The sequence below is a fragment of the Heterocephalus glaber genome, unplaced genomic scaffold (genome assembly GCF_053883595.1).
Source record: "Heterocephalus glaber isolate CG9 unplaced genomic scaffold, H.glaber_assembly_v1.0 deba00001460, whole genome shotgun sequence".
Taxonomy (NCBI): Eukaryota; Metazoa; Chordata; class Mammalia; order Rodentia; family Bathyergidae; genus Heterocephalus; species Heterocephalus glaber.
The window spans coordinates 8116855-8135677 of NW_028258307.1; the positions used below are offsets into that span (position 1 = coordinate 8116855).

An 18823-nucleotide genomic window follows, 5' to 3' on the forward strand; every position below is an offset into this window, starting at 1 on the left:
ACTGGGGAGAATGAAGACAGAGTTGTTTGCTTCTTTTTTCCTTATTTTCTAGTCCCTCCACTATTCTAATAACTTTAAAATGTAGCTATAACATGCTTTTTCACACTCTACATGGGAAAGAACACAGATCCTATTTCACAGTGGGAAAACTGGAGCCTGAAAGAAAGGTGATAATACAACCCGGAGTCAAAGGGAGAACCTGGCCCAGTTCTAACTCAAACTGCTATCCAAAAGGTCACGGTTCAAAGCTGGTGTTTCCCTGTTGCACACAGCAGGACTCCAACCTTCATGGCTCTAAAGTCCTTCTTCATCTTCTCTGGAATCCCAGTCATGAAGGAAAGCTCAGGCAAAAGCAAGATTTCACCTTTTAGCAGCTTTGAAGAAAGAATAGAAAGAAAAAGTGAGGCAGTTAAGAGAGGATGGTGCTCCCCTGGCCTGCACAGGACAGCCATAACCACAGGCAAGTCCTCCAGTGACATAACTTGCCACATAAAACCCCAAAGAAGAGGGCAGGGAAACACTACAAGTATTGTGCCCATTTTCCCACTCAGCCACAATACAGGTAGCCTATTAGGTAGAGGGAAAAATATAAAACTGGCAAAAGAGCAGGGAAAACTAGAAAAGCAACAAAACAAACCCAATTCTGTACCTCTTGAACCTTAAGATTATACATTCTATCAAGCTGTGTGCCTTACTTCTTTTTTTTTGGTACCGGGGATTGAACTCAGGTCCTTGCACTTGCGCAGCAGGCAGCGAAGCCACTGAGCTAAATCCCCGGCCCCAGTGTGCCTTACTTTTATCCTACCTTGCCTTCGGTTTTTTTTTTTTTGGTACCAAGGATTGAACTCAGGACTTCGTGCTTGCGAGGCAGGTGGCAGAACCACTGAGCTAAATCCCTGGCCCTTGCCTCGGGTTTACTTTCTTTTTTATTTTTATTTTTTTTACTGAGATTTGAACCCAGGGGCTTCTCACTGAGCTGCGTCCTCAGCTCACTGTTAAAATTTTTATTTTTTGACATAGGGTATTGTTGAATTGCCTAGGCTGGGCTTGAACTTACAATCCTTGTGTCTCAACCTCCCCAAGTTCTGGAATTACAGGCATGCACTACCATGACCAGCTCTCTTCACAGGTAAACAGGTGACAGGGAATTTCCCCAGGACCTATCCCTGCTAAAATATATGTCTATACCTTCTTTACTGGGTCTAGAGTTTTAATCTTCATGCACAGGAAAATTTTCTTATTTCTTTATCCTAAATTGACGTGCTTATTTAGATCTTCATTAGGGGGAACTTCAAAAGCAAGTCTTACCAGTACATTGTGGTACCTCTGGTAAAACAAGAAACAAAACTGTATTTCCCACCAAGCTGTAATCATGGAGCCTGAAGAAGGCTACAAGTGGCTGATGGGTTATAGGACTACTGCTGGAGGTAAAAGCCTAACATCCCCACTCACCGTCCCATGTTTATTCTGTCTCTCACTGGGCCTGTGGATCAGCAGTGGCTGGTCCTCTTCCTTAACTGTGATCCCATAGTTTTTCCTAGAGCAGAGTAGAGGCAGGAAAAATTGCGGAATCAGCATCACTACTCTTATAACAATACACACTGAGTCTGTTAACCTCTTAACCAAGACTGAGGCCCATAATTTTGCACAATATCTTTGTCAACAATATATCAGAAACATAGCATAATACAGTGGTATCCTGGTTCACAAGCTTAATTCTTTCCATGATTCTGGTTGCAGAGTTCAGTTGCAATCAGAATCGTGGAACAAATTATGTGACCAGAATCATGGAAAGAATTAAGTTCATGAACTGATGCACCACTATATACTTAGCACTGGAAAAAGTGGGCTCAACTTAAATTGCAGTTACATAGAGGACAAAGGCAAAAGTCCAAGAAAGAGTATGCTAAAAACTGCATTAGGTTAAGGGTCTCAGTATAAAAGTGAAATGATAGTTGTTTTGGGTTTGTTTTGTTTTGTTGAGACACTATGTAGTTCAGGCTGTCCTTGAACTCATTATGTAGCCCAGGCTGGCCTCAAACTCAAGGTGATCCTCCTGCCTCAGCCTCCCGAGTGCTGGGATTACAGGCATGCACCACCATGCCCAGCTTGATAGTTTAATTATTAATGACTTGAAATTAATCTCTCCAACCAGACTTCTAACAAAAGCAGCAAAACATATACAATTCAAAGACTGAGATTAATTTATATAGTAACTTTCCAAAGTACTAAAAGAACTGAAACTGTAAGGGTAGCACATTCAGATCAAATCCCACAAATAAGCTCATTCAATCTTCAGCACATTATCAATTCAATTATTTTAAAAGTGTCACCTTGCATGCTATACAGAACTCACTGTCCTCCAGAGAATGGGAGACTATGTCCAACTGTGCCCCCTCTTAGGCCAAACCCATCTCTTCTTTCTACCTGTAGTATTCCAGGAATGTGATCTCCTTCCCATCAGACATTGTGAAGCTGTCCTTTGGAGTCTTATTCCAATCCACATCATCAATCCGATAGGTTCGATTATTGTATCGGGTAATAACAATACTGCCAACCAGAAACTTACTGCACTCATCTTGGAAGTTTTCTTTGCTCTGCTGGTACATGGCATGCCTTTAGAAAGAAGCAAAAGACTTTGGATCACACTTGTACACATAGGACAATATGGAATGGACAGGGCACTCAAGTAATTAATTTATGGATCTAATGGTCTAATCACAGCTAAACAGCACCAGAAGGCACCAGCTTCTGTGTCTTTTAAGGGACCGGACTCTGCGCCAGGTATGCTGGCAGATGCCTATAATCAAAGTACTCGAGGAAGCTGGGGCAAATTTGACTCCAGGCTTGGAAATTTAGCAACTTTGTGAAACTTCGTCTCAAAACAAAAACAAAACAAATAATTTTAAAGGGCTGGGGATACAGCTCAATGCAAAGGTCTGGGATCAATCCCCAGTACAAAAAAAAAAAAGGGAAGATTCTCACATCTTTTTCTTTTAAATATAACCAAAAAATTAAAAATAAAAATCAAACAATACTGAAAAGTTAAAATTGTATTAAAAGCAGCAAAAACAAATTAATGAAATTCACTATATTCTGTAAACTATTTTTATCATCAAAATAATTGTTACTTTGTATCACCAGTACTAGTATACAGGCTGCAAGAGGTACCAGAAAAGCATTCTTTAAATTACATTTGCTCTTTCTTGCTATAGGCAGAAATTACTGTATCAGTGCCCATCACAAGGCAGGCACTGGTTATGATGCAGCTATGGAAAGATAGGGGAATATCCTCTCAAGTAATCTGTGTAACTGAGCTGTGACCAAAAGAGCACTGGGAACTCAGATACAACATATGAAGACACCCAGGCAGTCAATCAATGTTTACAGAGGCAGCTGCCAATGAAAGGAGCCAAGTGCTGCAGAAATGGCTGGGGCAGGGGCACTGGCAACATTCTGAGCAGAGGAAGTTGGGGAGGGTGACAATCAGGGATTATGAATGGAGAGGAGATGGGACTTCTTCCTGTGGGCCAGTGTCCCCTTCAATTCTTAGAATCCCTGTCAAGGCTTGGGGGGGAGGGATGAAAAAAGTATTACAATCAAAAAAGTTGAGCTTATTCTGCATATTAATCCTCTTCTTAGAGACATACAGCATACATTAATAGATCAGGTTCTGAAAAGTGCAAGTAGAGAAACAACAGACTCCTCCCCACTCTACGTTTTACCTCACAGAATCTCTAGGACTATTCAGGGCAATTAGTACTGCAGAGCTTGCCTTAAAAAAGACTGCAGTGGGGCCAGGGATTTAGCTTAGTGGCGCTGCACCTGCCTTGCAAGTGTAGATCTGAGTTCGATCCCTGGTACCAAAGGAAAAAGAAAAAAAAGAAGAAAAACAAAAGAAAGACTATAGTAAGTGAAAAGCCATCAGAGATTGGTCAGCTCAACACTCACAGCAGACCTGGAAGCCAAAGTACCAGGGTTTAAACTTTCATGCTCCTACTTATTACAGCTTGTAAAAATTTCGGCAAGATACTTATCCTCTTTGTGCCTCAGTTCCTCATATGAAAATGGGGTTAGTACAAGCACCTAACTCACTTTGCTGAGGAAACAAAATGACTTTCTAAAGCACACAGACCTGTGCCTATAACAAAAGAATTATGTGCTTGCAAATATAATAACTGCCATTAATATAAACCAGTTGTAGTACGTATATGTTTTGACATTTTAAATGAACAGATTTTTTTTTTTTTTTGGTACCAGGGATCCAACTTGGGACCTTGCGCTTACAAGGCAGGCACCGGAACCACTGAGCTAAATCCCCAGCCCTTAAGTAAACAGATTTTTAAATGATTTAATAAGGCCCACAAAAATGAAGACGAGATTGCTAGAGGGAATTAAAAATATACATATGGGGGAAGATGGCACAATGGCAGGAAACAGTTTCTCTGAGATTTGGTGTCCAGATGCTAGAATATAGAAACATGGGAAAGAGAAGGAGGGAAGTGGGTCCCTGGGACCCAGCAAGGATCTGAAGCAAGAACTGAAGCCCATAGGGAGAGCAGGAGAAGGAGGAGAGAGAATTCAACGAAGGAGGAAATTGCAAGAAGCACTTTCTTCCTGAGCCCTGCCTCACTGCATGGAAAGGGCAGCTCAAACCTGCAGACGCAGTGAGTAGCGATTCAAGAGCCCTCCTTGGAGAAACATGCCAGTAGAACAAAGCAGAGGACCCAGAGGACTGCAGTGGGTGGTGAGTTATTCGGGTTCAAGCGTCCCCACGAGAGGGGGGCAATTAGCTGGTAGCCATCTTGAGGGGGGCCAACTGAGCTCAGAATTCAGAGCAGCTGCAGGGTGGCTCCATCAGGGTGAGGCAGAATGAGTTCAAGTCAGCAGGAGGTCAAGGAACCAAGTTCAAGTCAGCAGGGAGCCAAGTTCAAGCCAACAGTAGACACACGGAGTGTTGCAGGTTGAACAAATCACGTTCCACCCTCATAGCCCGGAACCAGCCTGCACTTCAAAACTAAAGGTTCAGGCTTGCCAGGATTATTCACTACCCCACCATAAATCTACTGCTGGCTATTGTTTCTCTGGTATGAGAAACTGAAAGTGGAAATAAGGATCAAAATGCATAATAAATACTGGGAAATGGGAAGAAAATGTTTAAATGGCAAGGGGAGCAATGGAGAAAGGAGGGAGAAAGGAAGGAAGAGACAGGAAAAAAAGAAAATAGAAGGAAAAATGGAAACAAAGCTTTTGTAAATAAGGAGGGGCAAAGGGAGGGATGAGAAGGGAATGGGAAAAAAAAGAAGCAAGATATGTCATGTACAGGTACAAATTCCCAATGATGACTATTATCATTATGTATATCTAAAATGTATCAATAAATTTTTTTTAAAAAATAAAATACTGTTGTATGTTACATGTTTGGCCTTTGAAAACATTATGCCAATGGAAAGAACATTATACATATTGGGATGGAACTAAGATTATTTTTTTCCAGTACTGGGGATCAAACTCGGGACCTTGGACTTTCGAGGCAGGTAGCAGCACCACTGAGCAAAATCCCTGCCCCTCCACTTTTAAAGGTATAAGCTTACCAGTCATGACAGTTTGTTTGTTTGTTTATTTATTTTTGGTACTGGGGATTAAACTCGGGACCTTGCACTTTTGAGGCAGGCAGCAGAACCACTGAGCTAAATCCCCAGCCCGGAACTAAGATTATGTTAAGCCAAACAACCCAGACTTAGGCAAGTACTGCAGTTCTCCCTAACATATGGAAGTTAAAAAAGATGACATCAAAGTGAAAGGGGCTATGATACAAAAAGAAGGGAATGAGGTAAAGAGGGATGTAAGGGCAGGTAATGGAGGATGGGCATGATCAAACTATACTATACATATTGAAATCCAATATTTTGTAAAATTAATAATCACTAATGTGTTAGTTACTTTTATTTTGTTGCTGAGACAAAATACCCGACACCCAAAGTTAAAGAGGGAAAGGTTTATTTGGCTTACAGTTCATAGAGGTTTCAGTCCATAATCAGCTGGCTCCCGGGCAGGGTGGCAGAATGGCAACAGCCCATGGTAGATAGTAGCAAAGCAATAAGAGACCTTACAGTGTCTTTCTGCCCCTTTTATATTATTCAGACTACTTAGGGCAGGTAGCACTCATGCCCTTAATCCTAGTGCCCTCTGGCCTAGCCTTACCATGAATCAATCATACACTCTAGATTCAGCCACCTCCAAAATAGCCTATGACCACATGAGGCTTTGGGGGACATCTAGACACAAGTCGAAACAACTAATAAAAAATTTATTTTAAAAAGTACAGGCAATGGCTGGGGATTTAGCTCAGTGGTTTCACCACCTGCTACACAAGCAAAATTTTGGACCAGAGTTTGATCCCAGGTACCAAAAAGAAAAAAGAAAAAAAAAAAAAAGTACAGGCAAGCTGGGCATGGTGGCACACCCTTGTAATCCCAGTACTGAGGGAAGCTAAAGTAAAAGGATTAAAAGTTGAGTTCTTCCTAGACCACTTAGCAAGACTCTTTCTCAGAAAAGGGAGCAGGAGTGGGCTAAGGATGTTCAGTAGCATAGAGCTCCTGAATTCAATCCTTAGTACCACAAAAAAAGTACTGGCAAAACCAGTATCCAAAATTTTTACTTACCTCATTGAAATTAATTTTAAAAAGTAACCGCAAAAGTGGGTAAAGAGAGTCGGGGATTTAGGTCAGTGGTTTCGCCGCCTGTTGCACAAGCACAAGAACCCGAGTTCAATCCCCGGTACCAAAAAACAAAACAAAACAAAAAAAGCGGGTGAAGAATATAAGAAGATAAATACATTAAAAAACATAAAAATATATGCGCAACCAAGTGTGTCCAAGTTCAAAATGCAAATTAAAACAACAATGCTAAAGCTTTTCACATTGGCTAGCAAAGACCAAATAGACTGATAATATCAAGTTCTTATAGCTGGGCATGGTGGCCCATACCCGTAATCCTTGCACTCCAGAAGCAGAGGCAGGAGGATTGCCATGAGTTCGAGGCTAGCCTGGGTACGTAGTGAGTTCAAGGCCAGCCTGAACTACATAGTGAGACCCTGTCTCAAAAAAAAAAAAAAAAATCCAGTTCTTATGATAGAGGGAACATTACATTTAAATATATGAGGAGAATGGGTAAATTGTCCAGGCATTTTGGAGAGTCATTTCAAAGTATCTATTAAAATAAAAACGCATATAATTTATAAAAAATAAAGAAAAGAAAAAAGGATTGCCCAGGAGGCAGGGATGTAGCTCAATGGTGCCTAGATTATGAAGGACCTGGGTTTGATCCCAGCACCAAATAGAAAAATATGTACCACATACATTGATACATGTATCATATATTACCTTATTTACATTTATTTATATATTTATAGGTTTCCTATCTCAGAGTTTCTATGGATCAGAAATTTCAGTGTGGCTTAGCTGGGTGCCTCTGGCCAGGGCTCTCTCAAGGCAGCAGGCAAGGTTTTCAACCTGGCTGCAGCATGTCAGGGCTTGACTGAAGCAGGCTGTGCCTCCAGCACTTTGGTGGGCCATTCCACAGGGCTAATCCACAGCATGGCAACTGGGCACCCCCAGGGTCAGTGACATAAGGACAGAGAGAGACGGCCCTCCAGGCAGAAGATAATCTTTTCATCATCTGTTCTCAGAAGTGACATCCATCATTTCATCATCTTCTATTCTTTAGAGGCATATCAGCTCAGGAGGCTGAGTTAGGAGAATCACCATGAGTTCAGCCTAGGCAACATAGTGAGTTCAAGGCCAGCCTGAACTATATAGTAAGTCCCTATCTCAAATAAAAAACAAAACCCCAAAATAGAGATATGTCAGGGAGTTCAGCCCACTCTCAGTAAGAGGACTATACAATGGCCAGGCAGTATAAATAATGGGAAATGATGATCTTCTCTTTGACCAAACTCTTTTGAATCCTCTTCCCAATCAAGCTTTAACTTTTGGGCTTCCATTTCATCACCCTATTGTCCAGTTTTAGCTAGAATCCTACTAAGTTGGTTTAGCCAGAATCCCCACCCTTCCTATCTGATCACCTTCCATAACTGATGAGAGTCCTCACCATCTGCAAAGGTGGCTTCTGATCCCCAGGCCTGCCTCCAGCAAGAATCCTGTTAGATCTATTTAGCCAGAATCTCCCGACTCCTAATATTTCCTGTTAGTAATTTTCCATTCACTGACCACTACGAGGCTCTAGGTTCAATTGCAGCACACCAAAAAAAAAAAAAAAAAAAAAAAAATCCAAAGAGAAAAGTGTCAAACCTGTATTATGAACAGCTATTACCGAACATCTTGGAAAGTCATGCTCCTTGGTTATAAATTCCCACTTTTCCCTGTTATATTCAGAGTTGAGCCCAGTCTCTCTCCTCTACTGCCAAGACCCCGTGCAATGGTACCTAAACAAAGTTTGCTTTAACATTCTTTAACAAGTGTCATGATTTTTTTCTTTAACAGAAACCACAACTAGGTATGTTATAGTGAAACTTCTAAAATAAAATTTTTTTAAAAAACAAAACAATTTAAAAGACAGCTGTAGCTGGGGATGGTGGCATACGCCTGTAATACCAGCACTCAGGAGGGTGAGGTAGGAAGTAGGAGGATCACTTCGATTTCAAGTCCAGCCTGGGCTACACAGGGAGACCCTGTCTCAAAAAAAAGAAAGACACCAGTAACCCCGGCAGTTGATTTGTCAAAAGAAACAATGTAAGCCAGAAGATAATGAATGGCATAGTTTCAAAGTCTTCAAAGAAAATACCTGCCAACAGACTGAGGCAGAACAATTGCAGGTTCAAGCCCAGCTGGTCAACTCAGTGAGACTCTGTCTCAAAATAAAAAATAAAAAGAGATGGGGTGTACCTCAGTGTGAAGCCTTGGGTTCAATATCAAAGACTGCAAAAAACAAAACAAGGCAAGGTGAAGGCCATTTTAAAATAAAATCTGAAAGAATTTTGTCACCCAGATTCCACACTAAATGACATATTGCAGGAAGTTCCTTCAGACATAAAGAAACTCATTCTAGATACAATCCTAATATATATAGAAAGGAATACAAAACAAATCACAATTCAAGACCCTGAAGTAACAACAACTGTAAAGATTTTAAAGGTGCAAGGGTGAGGGGAGACACACAGATACTCCGGAATCAGAAATCAAAATGGCTGGGCTGGGGATTTAGCTCAGTGGTTTCACTGCTTGCTATGCAAGCGCAAGGACCCGAGTTTGATCCCCAGCACCAAAAAAAAAAAAAAGAAATCAAAATGGTTTTAGATTTTTCAACAGGAAATCTAAAAGCAGAGACACTGGAAAGCTATGCCATCACAATTCTGAGGGAAAAATATCTCCAACTTAGAACTTTACACCTAATCTAAGGTACACTAGACATTTTCAAACATGGCCTCAAAATAATTTCCTCCTATGCACCCTTCTTCAGGAAAATGCTAGAAGATATACTGTGCATAAAGCAAGGGAACAACCATGGAGCAATAGGCCTGGCATCTGAGGGGAAGGGGAGCAGTATCCAACAAGCCACAGAGTAGCCAGCAGTTAAGATGATGTTGAATCCTGGGGGTCTCCCCACATAGGGTCATTAAATGAATTACTGAGAACTTAACAGTGACATATGGCATTTAATCTTATTTGGTAAGCCTTAGTGGGCTCATTACCTGTTAGAAGTATGCAAACCATTTCCGACAAGGAAGGGGAAAGCTGCCTCGTGTCTAAAGATCAAATTCTTCTGAGCTCGAGAAAGTAACTGCTTTTTTGCTATTCCCAGGGAGCCATAAGAACACAAGAAGCACGGGAGACAGAGGTGGCTACAGTAGCTACAGGGGTCTCCCAGCTATGGACATGCTCTGGGCCTTAGTGGCCAGGCACTGCTGCTGTGTAAGAACCAGGGTCATATACATCCCCACAGTCCATATGTGACATAATCAGGGGATGCCTGACACAGGATTTCTGTCTTGGAGAGCACGAGCTCAAACCTGCATCTAATTTGATTTAGACCAGCCAGGAAATATGACTCCTCAAAACATACCAGATGTTTGTTCGAGTGCCCATCTCAATAGGACCTAGGGACAAGAGCACACACCATTTAAATCCCTTAGTCCATTCTACAGTTAAAAATCTAAACAGATGGCTGGTGATATAGCTCAGTAGTAGAGTGCTCTATCCCTAGCTCTGCTAAAAAACAAAACACCAAGAGAACAGTTGTCTAACCTGTATTATGACCAGCTACCACTAAACTTTTCAGAAAATAACAAGCATGTTAAAGGTAGATCCCACCATTCACTCACATGAAATCCAGCACAGAATCATTCCGAATGACTTTATGGGAGACATCAACTAGCAGAAAAAGACCTCCATCTGTCCTCCGGATGCTAGCTGCATAGCCAGGCCAGATCTGCAATCTGAAGAGAGCAGTGGTCTTTACCTTTGAGTTCTAAAGGAACACACCAACTTCCATTTCCCCATCTGAAACAATGCTTAAGAACTGATACTGCCCTTTCCTGCCGACAGTGAGGAAGCCCCAGGATATAACTAAGTTAAACCAGCAGTGCTGTAAGTTTACTAAAAATCTAAACTATAATAAATTTAACTAATAAACTATATTCACTTCCATAAAAAACTGTTGAAATTTTTGTCTTAAGTTTAGCAGTAACAATGAAAAATTTTTTTCCAGAGCATTCAAAATTTAAGAAGGGAAAAAATCCACCAACCTGTGTTGCTGTAATACCATAGCACTTGTAGGGTCATAGAAGTTTCTCCCCACAGGCTTCATATCTAAAAGTTTCATTACCCTGAAATAAAGAGTAGGAATGAAGAAATGAGGTTTTTTTGTTTGTTTTGTTTCTTTGGTAGTGCTGGGATCAAACCCAGGACTTTGCTACACAGACAAGCTACAAATGAGTACATCCCTAGCCTTAGAATGGGGTGTGTGTGTGTGTGTGTGTGTGTGTGTGTGTGTACTGGGGACTAAACCCAGGGCTTTTGCACTAAGCTATATCCTGAGCCCTTTTTAAACATTTTTAATTTTGAGGTAAGGTCTCACTAAGTTGTCCAGGCTCTGCTCGAATTTGCAATTCTCCTGCTCCAGGCTCCCAGAATGCTGGTGTATGCCAACAGACCCAGATAAAATTAAGCTTCATTACTCTTGGTTTCCTTTGGAAGTCTAAAGGATCAGAAATATTTCTATCTTTTGACATATAGCTTTTATGTTAAGAATAATCTTACTAAAAGGAAAAAATGATCAAAGCATTTATCTTGGAGTATTGTAACTGGCATATCAAAATGGAATTTTAAAAGGTAGATTTTGAAGCCCTAAGTGTGGTGCACACCTATAATCCCAGCAGTTGGGAGGCTGAGGCAGGAGGATCACCACAAGTTCAAGGCCAGCCTGGGCTACATAGTGAGTTCAAACCCAGCCTGAACTACATAGGGAGACCCTGTCTCAGAAAAAAAAATTTTTTTAATTAATTAAAATAAAATTTTAAAAATAAATAAAAGCTAGATTTTCTTTTTAGAAATAAATAACTGCTCCAAACTTCCTCTGCCTCAGCACATAACCAAAACCCCTCCTCTCATCAGCCCAATAGCTGTGATAGAATATACACATACTGGCACCAGGAGAACAAAGCTCAAATTCCTTTCTAGAAGAAAGGGGAAGCCAGTTGTGGTGGCTTACACCTGTAATCCCAATAATCAGGAGGCTGAGGCAGAAGGATAGCCATGAGTTTTGAGGCCTGAGTTCACCATCAGCCCTAACTACACAGCAACCGCCCCCCCCAAAAAAGAAAGGGGAGCTAAAGATGGCTAGAAGTGATAAAGCAAGTGTGGAGATGTGCATTATCTCTCTATGTTCCCCTTCCCCATGTTCCTTACTATAAAAGATCCTTAGGGACAGGGATTTAGCTCAGTGGTTCCGGTGCCTGCCTCGCAAGCACAAGGTCCCAAGTTTGATCCCCGGTAACAACAACAACAAAAAAAGGCCCTTACCGACCTGCTGGACATGGTGAGATAGTGATTTGAAGCAAACAGGCCCTTCTGTCTTCCTGGAGCTAGCTTTGAATAAATCCCTTTCCTTCTTTTTACCAAAATAAATGCCCTCCTTTGATTTTGTCTGCAGCAAGTAAATGAACCTGAGCGGATAAACCTAAATGGCTGTTTGGATAAGTGACTGCAGCTTTTCCTACTTATTAGCTAATCAAATGCTGAGTTATTTCCCAGGCTCAATTTATATTACTTTTTACCATTAACCAAACAGAACACAACAAAGCCAGTTTCCATGTTTGTGAGTAACAGCCTGGTAAAGGGAATTATGTTTTTTCCTGGCAGTTCAGTTTACTAGGTTCTGTTTTACTACGTAGGAGGTAGTTCAGGAATAACAACCATAAGAAAATTAGGGAATCTCAAAAGAAGCTACCCAATTATGAGCTGTCTATAATTCAAAATTTTAAGGGACTGGAAAATTTCTCCCAACAAATACTTGTCCACATTACCTCTTTGAGTAATCCCCTCAATAACAACACAATTAATACACAGTATAAACATCTGCTTTGAAATTGTCTGAACTAATTCAAAGGAACCCATTCTGCTACCCAGCTACCTCCAAACCTAATTTCATATACTTGAATCTGGCTTATCACTTGTGAGATAATTTTTTGCTGTTTTTTGAGACAGGGTTTCACTAGTAATTCAGGCTGGCCTTGAACTTACTATGTAGCCCAGGTTGGCCTTAAACTTTGGGTAATCCTCCTATTTCAGCCTCCTGAGTGCTGGAGTTCCAGGTGTGCTCCACCATGCCCAGCATTTGTGAGATAATTTTTTGCTGTTTTTTGAGACAGGGTTTCACTAGTAATTCAGGCTGGCCTTGAACTTACTATGTAGCCCAGGTTGGCCTTAAACTTTGGGTAATCCTCCTATTTCAGCCTCCTGAGTGCTGGAGTTCCAGGTGTGCTCCACCATGCCCAGCTTTTGTGAGATAATTTTTAAGTTGCATCAAGATCATTCATTTATTTTTAGAACACTGGCACATTCATCTAGACATATACACTGTATATAATGCCATCCACGCTTCCTGAAGAACATTCATACAAATACAAAACTGAAGTTAAAGTGAAGTAAGACTGCAGCTGTTTTCTCACCGTCGGAAAACAACATTGTAGAAAGGAATGCACAAGTCAGAACAAGGCTCCAGGATCTTTGTCAACTGAATCTTAATGCTGATCTCAGCATCATCAGTTTTCCTTTGACTTTTTAACTCAAGAACCTAACAAATAACAGAAGTAAAAAGAAATGACAAAGAAATTAAGTCATAATCTAATCTGTGTTCTAGAGAACACTAGAATAGCTCAAAATGCAATTTCTACTTTTTTCTTCACTTTGTTGCCTACAATGGCAAAATCACAGCATGACAACTAGGATTTAAGAAATTATTTGGTAAAAGAAACCCAAGAACATTTGAAGTTGAAATTTTTTTTTGTACCAGGGATCGAACTCAAGACCTTGCACGTATGAGGCAGGCGCCCTGCCACTGAGCTAAATCCTCAGCCCTGAAGTTGAAATTTTAAGCCATTCTTTTATCACTCAAGTCAAAGGCTTTCAAACACTGTTGAAAGTCCTTCTTGAAGAACTCAAACAGAAGAATTTCTGTTAGGTTCAGTTCTGCAAAAATCTACCTTCCTTCAAATAGGAAGACATAATTCAAATGTTCAGGATGTCCATGGTTTCCCACCACTAAAAACATAAAAGCACTCTTAGATTTCATCCAAAGTACAATTCCCATTGGTTCTTTTTTTTTTTTTTGGTACCAAGGATCGAACTGGGGACCTTGTGCCTGCAAGGCAGGTGGCAGAACCATTTAGCTACATCCCTGGCCCCCCATTGGTTCTTACTTGTTGAAGCTTAATAGGCAGATAGAGAATAGATCCATCAAAAGCAGTGACATTTCCAGTGACAGCTTGATGGTCCTTTAACATGCCAAACCTCATGCTTTTGCATTCTATGTTGGGGCTGGAAAAAAATAAAGAGAATTTTACTTCAATTGGGCTCAAACAGCAATCTTCTTGTTTTTTAAAGGTAGTGAGGATTTACATTTATTGAAGGTGGAAAAGAAATACACTCTGTAGAATGAGAGCTGGCCAGGAGCAGAATGAAGCAGCCTCAGCAATCTTTATTACTCTTATCTGTACAATAGGTAAGTGAAAGAAGCAGTCGTTTGAAACTGCTCCACCTAGTGGTCATATTAAAAATTATATAGCTGACTAAAAATACCAAGTGGATTTAAGGATACCTGCTCATAGACAAACATTAGAAAATTTAAGCAAAGAAAAAGAAAATAAGGGAGGGGAGGGGGCTTGAGGGGGGAATGGGATAAAATAAAATTTATTAATAAAAAATGGAAAAGAAAATAAAAACCCTTAATTCCAACACCTAAGGACCACTGCCTTACCATGTCCAGACTTTAAATCTATATGAAAACATTTTATGTAAGGGTGCAGATAGCATTTTAGGCTTTGCAGGCTAGATTGTCTTGCAACTTTGATGCTGTAGCACAAAATCAGCAACAGACAATATATAAACTAATGAGTGCAGCTGTGTGCCAATAAAACTGCTACAAAAACAGGCCATGGACCATGTCTGACCTCCGGACCAACTATGGTTTGCCAATCCCTGCTTTAGAGTCTTCAGAAATCTGCACTTTTTAAAAAAAAGTATTTTTTAAAAACAGGTTTTTAGTCAGGTGTAGTGGTGCATGCCTATAATCCAAGCACTCTGGGAGGCTGAGGTAGGGGGAATCACAAGTTTGAGCCCAGCATGGACAACGTGGTAACTTAGCAAAACTGTCTCAAAAATAAAAAATAAAAGGGCTGGGATTGTGCTCTCTGCTTCCTGATAATCATGCCATGAGCTGCTTCTCTGCTTGCTGCCCTGCCTTGGAGCCACTTTTATAGATTGAAACCTCTATAAACTGCAAGCCAAAATAAACCTTTCCTTCTTAAAAAAAAAAAAAAAAAAAGGGAGGGGGATGTAGCTTAGTATGATGGCCCTGGGTTCATTCCCCAGTACTGGGAGGTGGGAGCAGGGAAAAAACAACTTAAAAACTGGATTTTACTCTAACCACTTTTCACTCATGGGAGTTTCAACTTTTTATTGATTCACTGCTACAAATACCGTAGCTCAGAAAAACTCTGGAAGGAGGGGGAAGGAGCAGAAAGGAGGAGACCTAGAAAGAATTAAAATGTGTTATGTACATATACCAACTCCCCAAGATGAATATAATCATTATATACTGCAACATGTACTAATAAAAATTAAAATTAAAGAAAATGTCCAGCAACTACTTTATACAATGGACTGTCCTGTTATGTCACAATAACACACAACCTTGTTCTACAACTGCAAAGTTTGAACAAATCCAAAGATAAAAAGGGTCAAGTACATTCAAATGCATGAAGATAGACTAAAAAAAAAAAAAACGAGGTAATTCAACAGTCATTCATAAAATCAAACTTTTTTTTTTTTTTTTTGAGACAGGGTCTTGCTATGTAGTTCAGGCTGGCCTTGAATTTACTATGTAGCCTAGGCTGGCCTTGAACTTTCAGTGATCCTTCTGCCTTATCCTCCCAAGTGCTGGGACTACAGGCGTGCGCCACCATGCCTAACTTCCCCTCTCTAACACTCATTTCTTCTACTCTCCTTACATATGTTCCACAACAGGCCAACATCTAGGGGCTCTACTTCATCCTTTTTTCTGGTACTTTCTTTTCCCCTGCCATATATATGTGTCAGCTCTCCTTTCATACCTGTAGTAAAGTCCTCTTTAGTTATCATCCTTTTCTCAACCTTAAAAACTTCTAGGGCAACCCACTTGGGACCCCTCCTGTCTCTCAGAAACTATTCCTATTCCACATTCCTATTCCCCAATAAATTTTCCTACTCTTAAAAAAAAAATCTTTAAAACGTCTAAAATGTGGGCCGGGAGGGCCAGGGATTTACCTCAGTGGTTCCGGCACCTGCGTCGCAAGCCCAAGGTCCCAAGTTCAATCCCCAGTACCAAAAAAAACCACTTCTAAAATGAGTAGTTGATTCACTCACTATTTCTCCTGGGCTATGTTCTCCCTGATTCCTTTAATCTTTTAGAGGTACCAAATAATCACTAAGGATATCTTTACTGTTTTTTATCATAACACATGCTCTTCTTTATTTTTGGAATAATTTTAGCCACAGTCTTAACTTTGTTTTTTTATTTTTATAGTCTTTTTCCATAGGAAACCTAAATCTTGAATTTACTTTATATAAAATTCTGAGTTGGTATGTGTTTATCTTACCTCAATCAATATACCTTTATAGCAGTCTGCATATAAAGCCATGTGGTAACAGTACAGGAGAACATTTACTAGTTTTTAAAGTGGAAAATTTTATTAACATTCAAATACCCCTCATATAAGACCATATAAAATTCTCAGCAGTTTGATTATACATTTCTATAATTTCTACGTAGTTACAATGGTGTATAATATAGCTTTGCATAATACATCATTTCAATACTTTAGTTCTATTAAACATAGCACTTATTTTCAAATCCACTACTTGAACAGTTTCCTCTGTATATAAGTTAGCAGTGTAAGATGCTCTTTATTAAAGAGGTATATGATCTGAGTATTAACAGTTGCTGAAATTGAGTATTTTTTGTTTGTTTTTTTTGGTACCAGGGATCAAACTCAGGACCTTGTGCTTGCGAGGCAGGCACAGCACCACTGAGCTAAATCCCATGCCCTGAAATTGAGTATTTTTATGCAGCATTTTCTTTTTGCTTTGACACAACACAAAACCCTTAACAATACTGAAATCTGCTAAATCCAAAGACATTACCTGTTGAATCATATCCATAACACTACAGTATTAACCCTTCTGAAATCTGCACTAGTTACAGACCTTTCCTATCAGGATAAGACTGCTTGGAAACAAAAATGAAAAAGATAGCTTTGAGTTTTCTATGTGGTGCTGATAGGAGGAGAAATGGTAAAACACCTTTGCTTCTCACAAATGAAGGCAACTTGGGGAAATACCAGAACATATTCCAACTCATTCTTCAGTGATTTTAGGGAGGTGTGAGCACTGGCTTTAGCTCATGCTAGATGGCCACGACACTGATTTCATGTGTGAAACACAAAACATTTGCATACTGTGATCTAAGTCTTAATCACAAGCTATATTGATATGTTTTGGCTATATTTCACTCTCAATGCCTGAGTTACAGCACCAGTCTGTTATTACTTATTAGTAAAATGAAGTACAGTCCTGCAGATAAGTGCCAAATAAAAGCCTGTTTTGGTAATTAAACAAAACACTAAAAAATAAGTTATTTCTACCAAAATCTCTAAAAGGAGCAAAGAATCAAATTATACACCTAAATAAATGTTTTAAAGGAAACTCATCACCTTTTGAAAGTCACATGGTATTTGCTATGTTGCAGTTCCACTCACCATTAGGCTGCAACAGACCACAACACTGTGTTCATTCACTTCATTTTCTGCCTCAGTGGTGTCAGTATCTTTGTTGTGATCATCCTCAGAGTCTGAAGATTCTGTCATGTTCTGATGTGAGCGGGACTCTGACAAAGCCCCAAACGACTAGGCACTGACAGAGGCTAAAGGCCTAAGCAAAGGAGTACGCTCTGACACTTCATTTTCTTCTTGACTACTGTCTGTGTCAGAGTCAGAATCACCTTGAGAAGCAACAATTTTTTGCTTGTAGGCTGGATAGGTTTTCTTGGTTTCAGCCAGGGGTCTACACACTTGCAGTGATTATCATGGGAACAGGGAAGTGTTCTGAGTTTGTCTCCATCTTTTTTTTCTTTTTGGTACTGGGGATTGAACTCGGGACCTTGCACTTTCAAGGCAGGAGCCGGGATCACTGAGCTAAATCTCTGGCCCTCCCCTCAGGATCTTACAAAGAGAACACAAACTAATACAATTTCTTAATCTTTTTGGGGGGGTGCCAGGGATCAAACTCAGGACTTTGTGGGCTGGGGATTTAGCTCAGTGGTTCCGCCGCCTGCCTTACAAGCACAAGGACCCAAGTTCGATCCCTGGTACCAAAAAAAAAAAACTCAGGACTTGGTGATTGCCAGGCAGGCACTGTGCTGCTGAGCTAATCCCCAGCCCTACAATTTATCTTAAAAAGGTATAATACCCAAATGCATTTGGTACATGCCTATAATCTCAGCACTCAGGAAGCTAAGGCAAAGGGACTGCTGTGAGTTTGAAGCCAGGCTGGGCTACATAGTTCAAGACCTATCTGGACTACAAAGTGAGACTCTGTCTCAAAAAACCAAAAATAAATAAATAAATAAATAAATGGTATAAAAACCACCCTCAAATTTAACCCTAAACTGTCACTGGAGAGATGTCAACTTCGGTTACAATGACACAGGTAGGGAAAGATCCCAGTTTTGTGGGATATTTTCCACTCTGAGGGAGATTAAGAATAAGTATATAAAATTATACCCACAAAATAAGTCAAAAAGGCATATAAGGGACTCAAGCAAGCAAAAGGCCTTGAACTAAGCTTCATTAATTTTACATTAAATGCACTTCTAGCTTCATGTACAAACTTGTACCTATTAAGTTAAACTCTGAATTGGTAATACAGCTAAAAACATACATCCAAAAATATTAACCTTAGAGCTGGGCATGGTGGTGCACACCTGTAATCCCAGCACTGTGGAGGCTGAGGTAGAAGGACTGCAGCAAGTTCGAGGCCAGTCTTGGCTA

The 18823-nt window shown here is 40.2% G+C and overlaps 1 protein-coding gene across 2 annotated transcripts in view; it reads right to left on the minus strand.

The window, feature by feature from the left end:
* Positions 1-18823, minus strand: part of Piwil2 (piwi like RNA-mediated gene silencing 2) — a 70105-nt gene that overhangs the window by 42810 nt on the left and 8472 nt on the right. For both annotated transcript variants that reach the window (XM_004848299.3, XM_021261239.2), the window contains 7 exons: positions 13940-14057; positions 13190-13314; positions 10766-10846; positions 10343-10456; positions 2428-2616; positions 1453-1537; positions 285-374 (listed from right to left, as the gene is read on the minus strand). In XM_004848299.3, coding sequence (XP_004848356.1) covers positions 285-374; positions 1453-1537; positions 2428-2616; positions 10343-10456; positions 10766-10846; positions 13190-13314; positions 13940-14057 — 802 coding nt within the window. The remainder of the gene's footprint in view (positions 1-284; positions 375-1452; positions 1538-2427; positions 2617-10342; positions 10457-10765; positions 10847-13189; positions 13315-13939; positions 14058-18823) is intronic.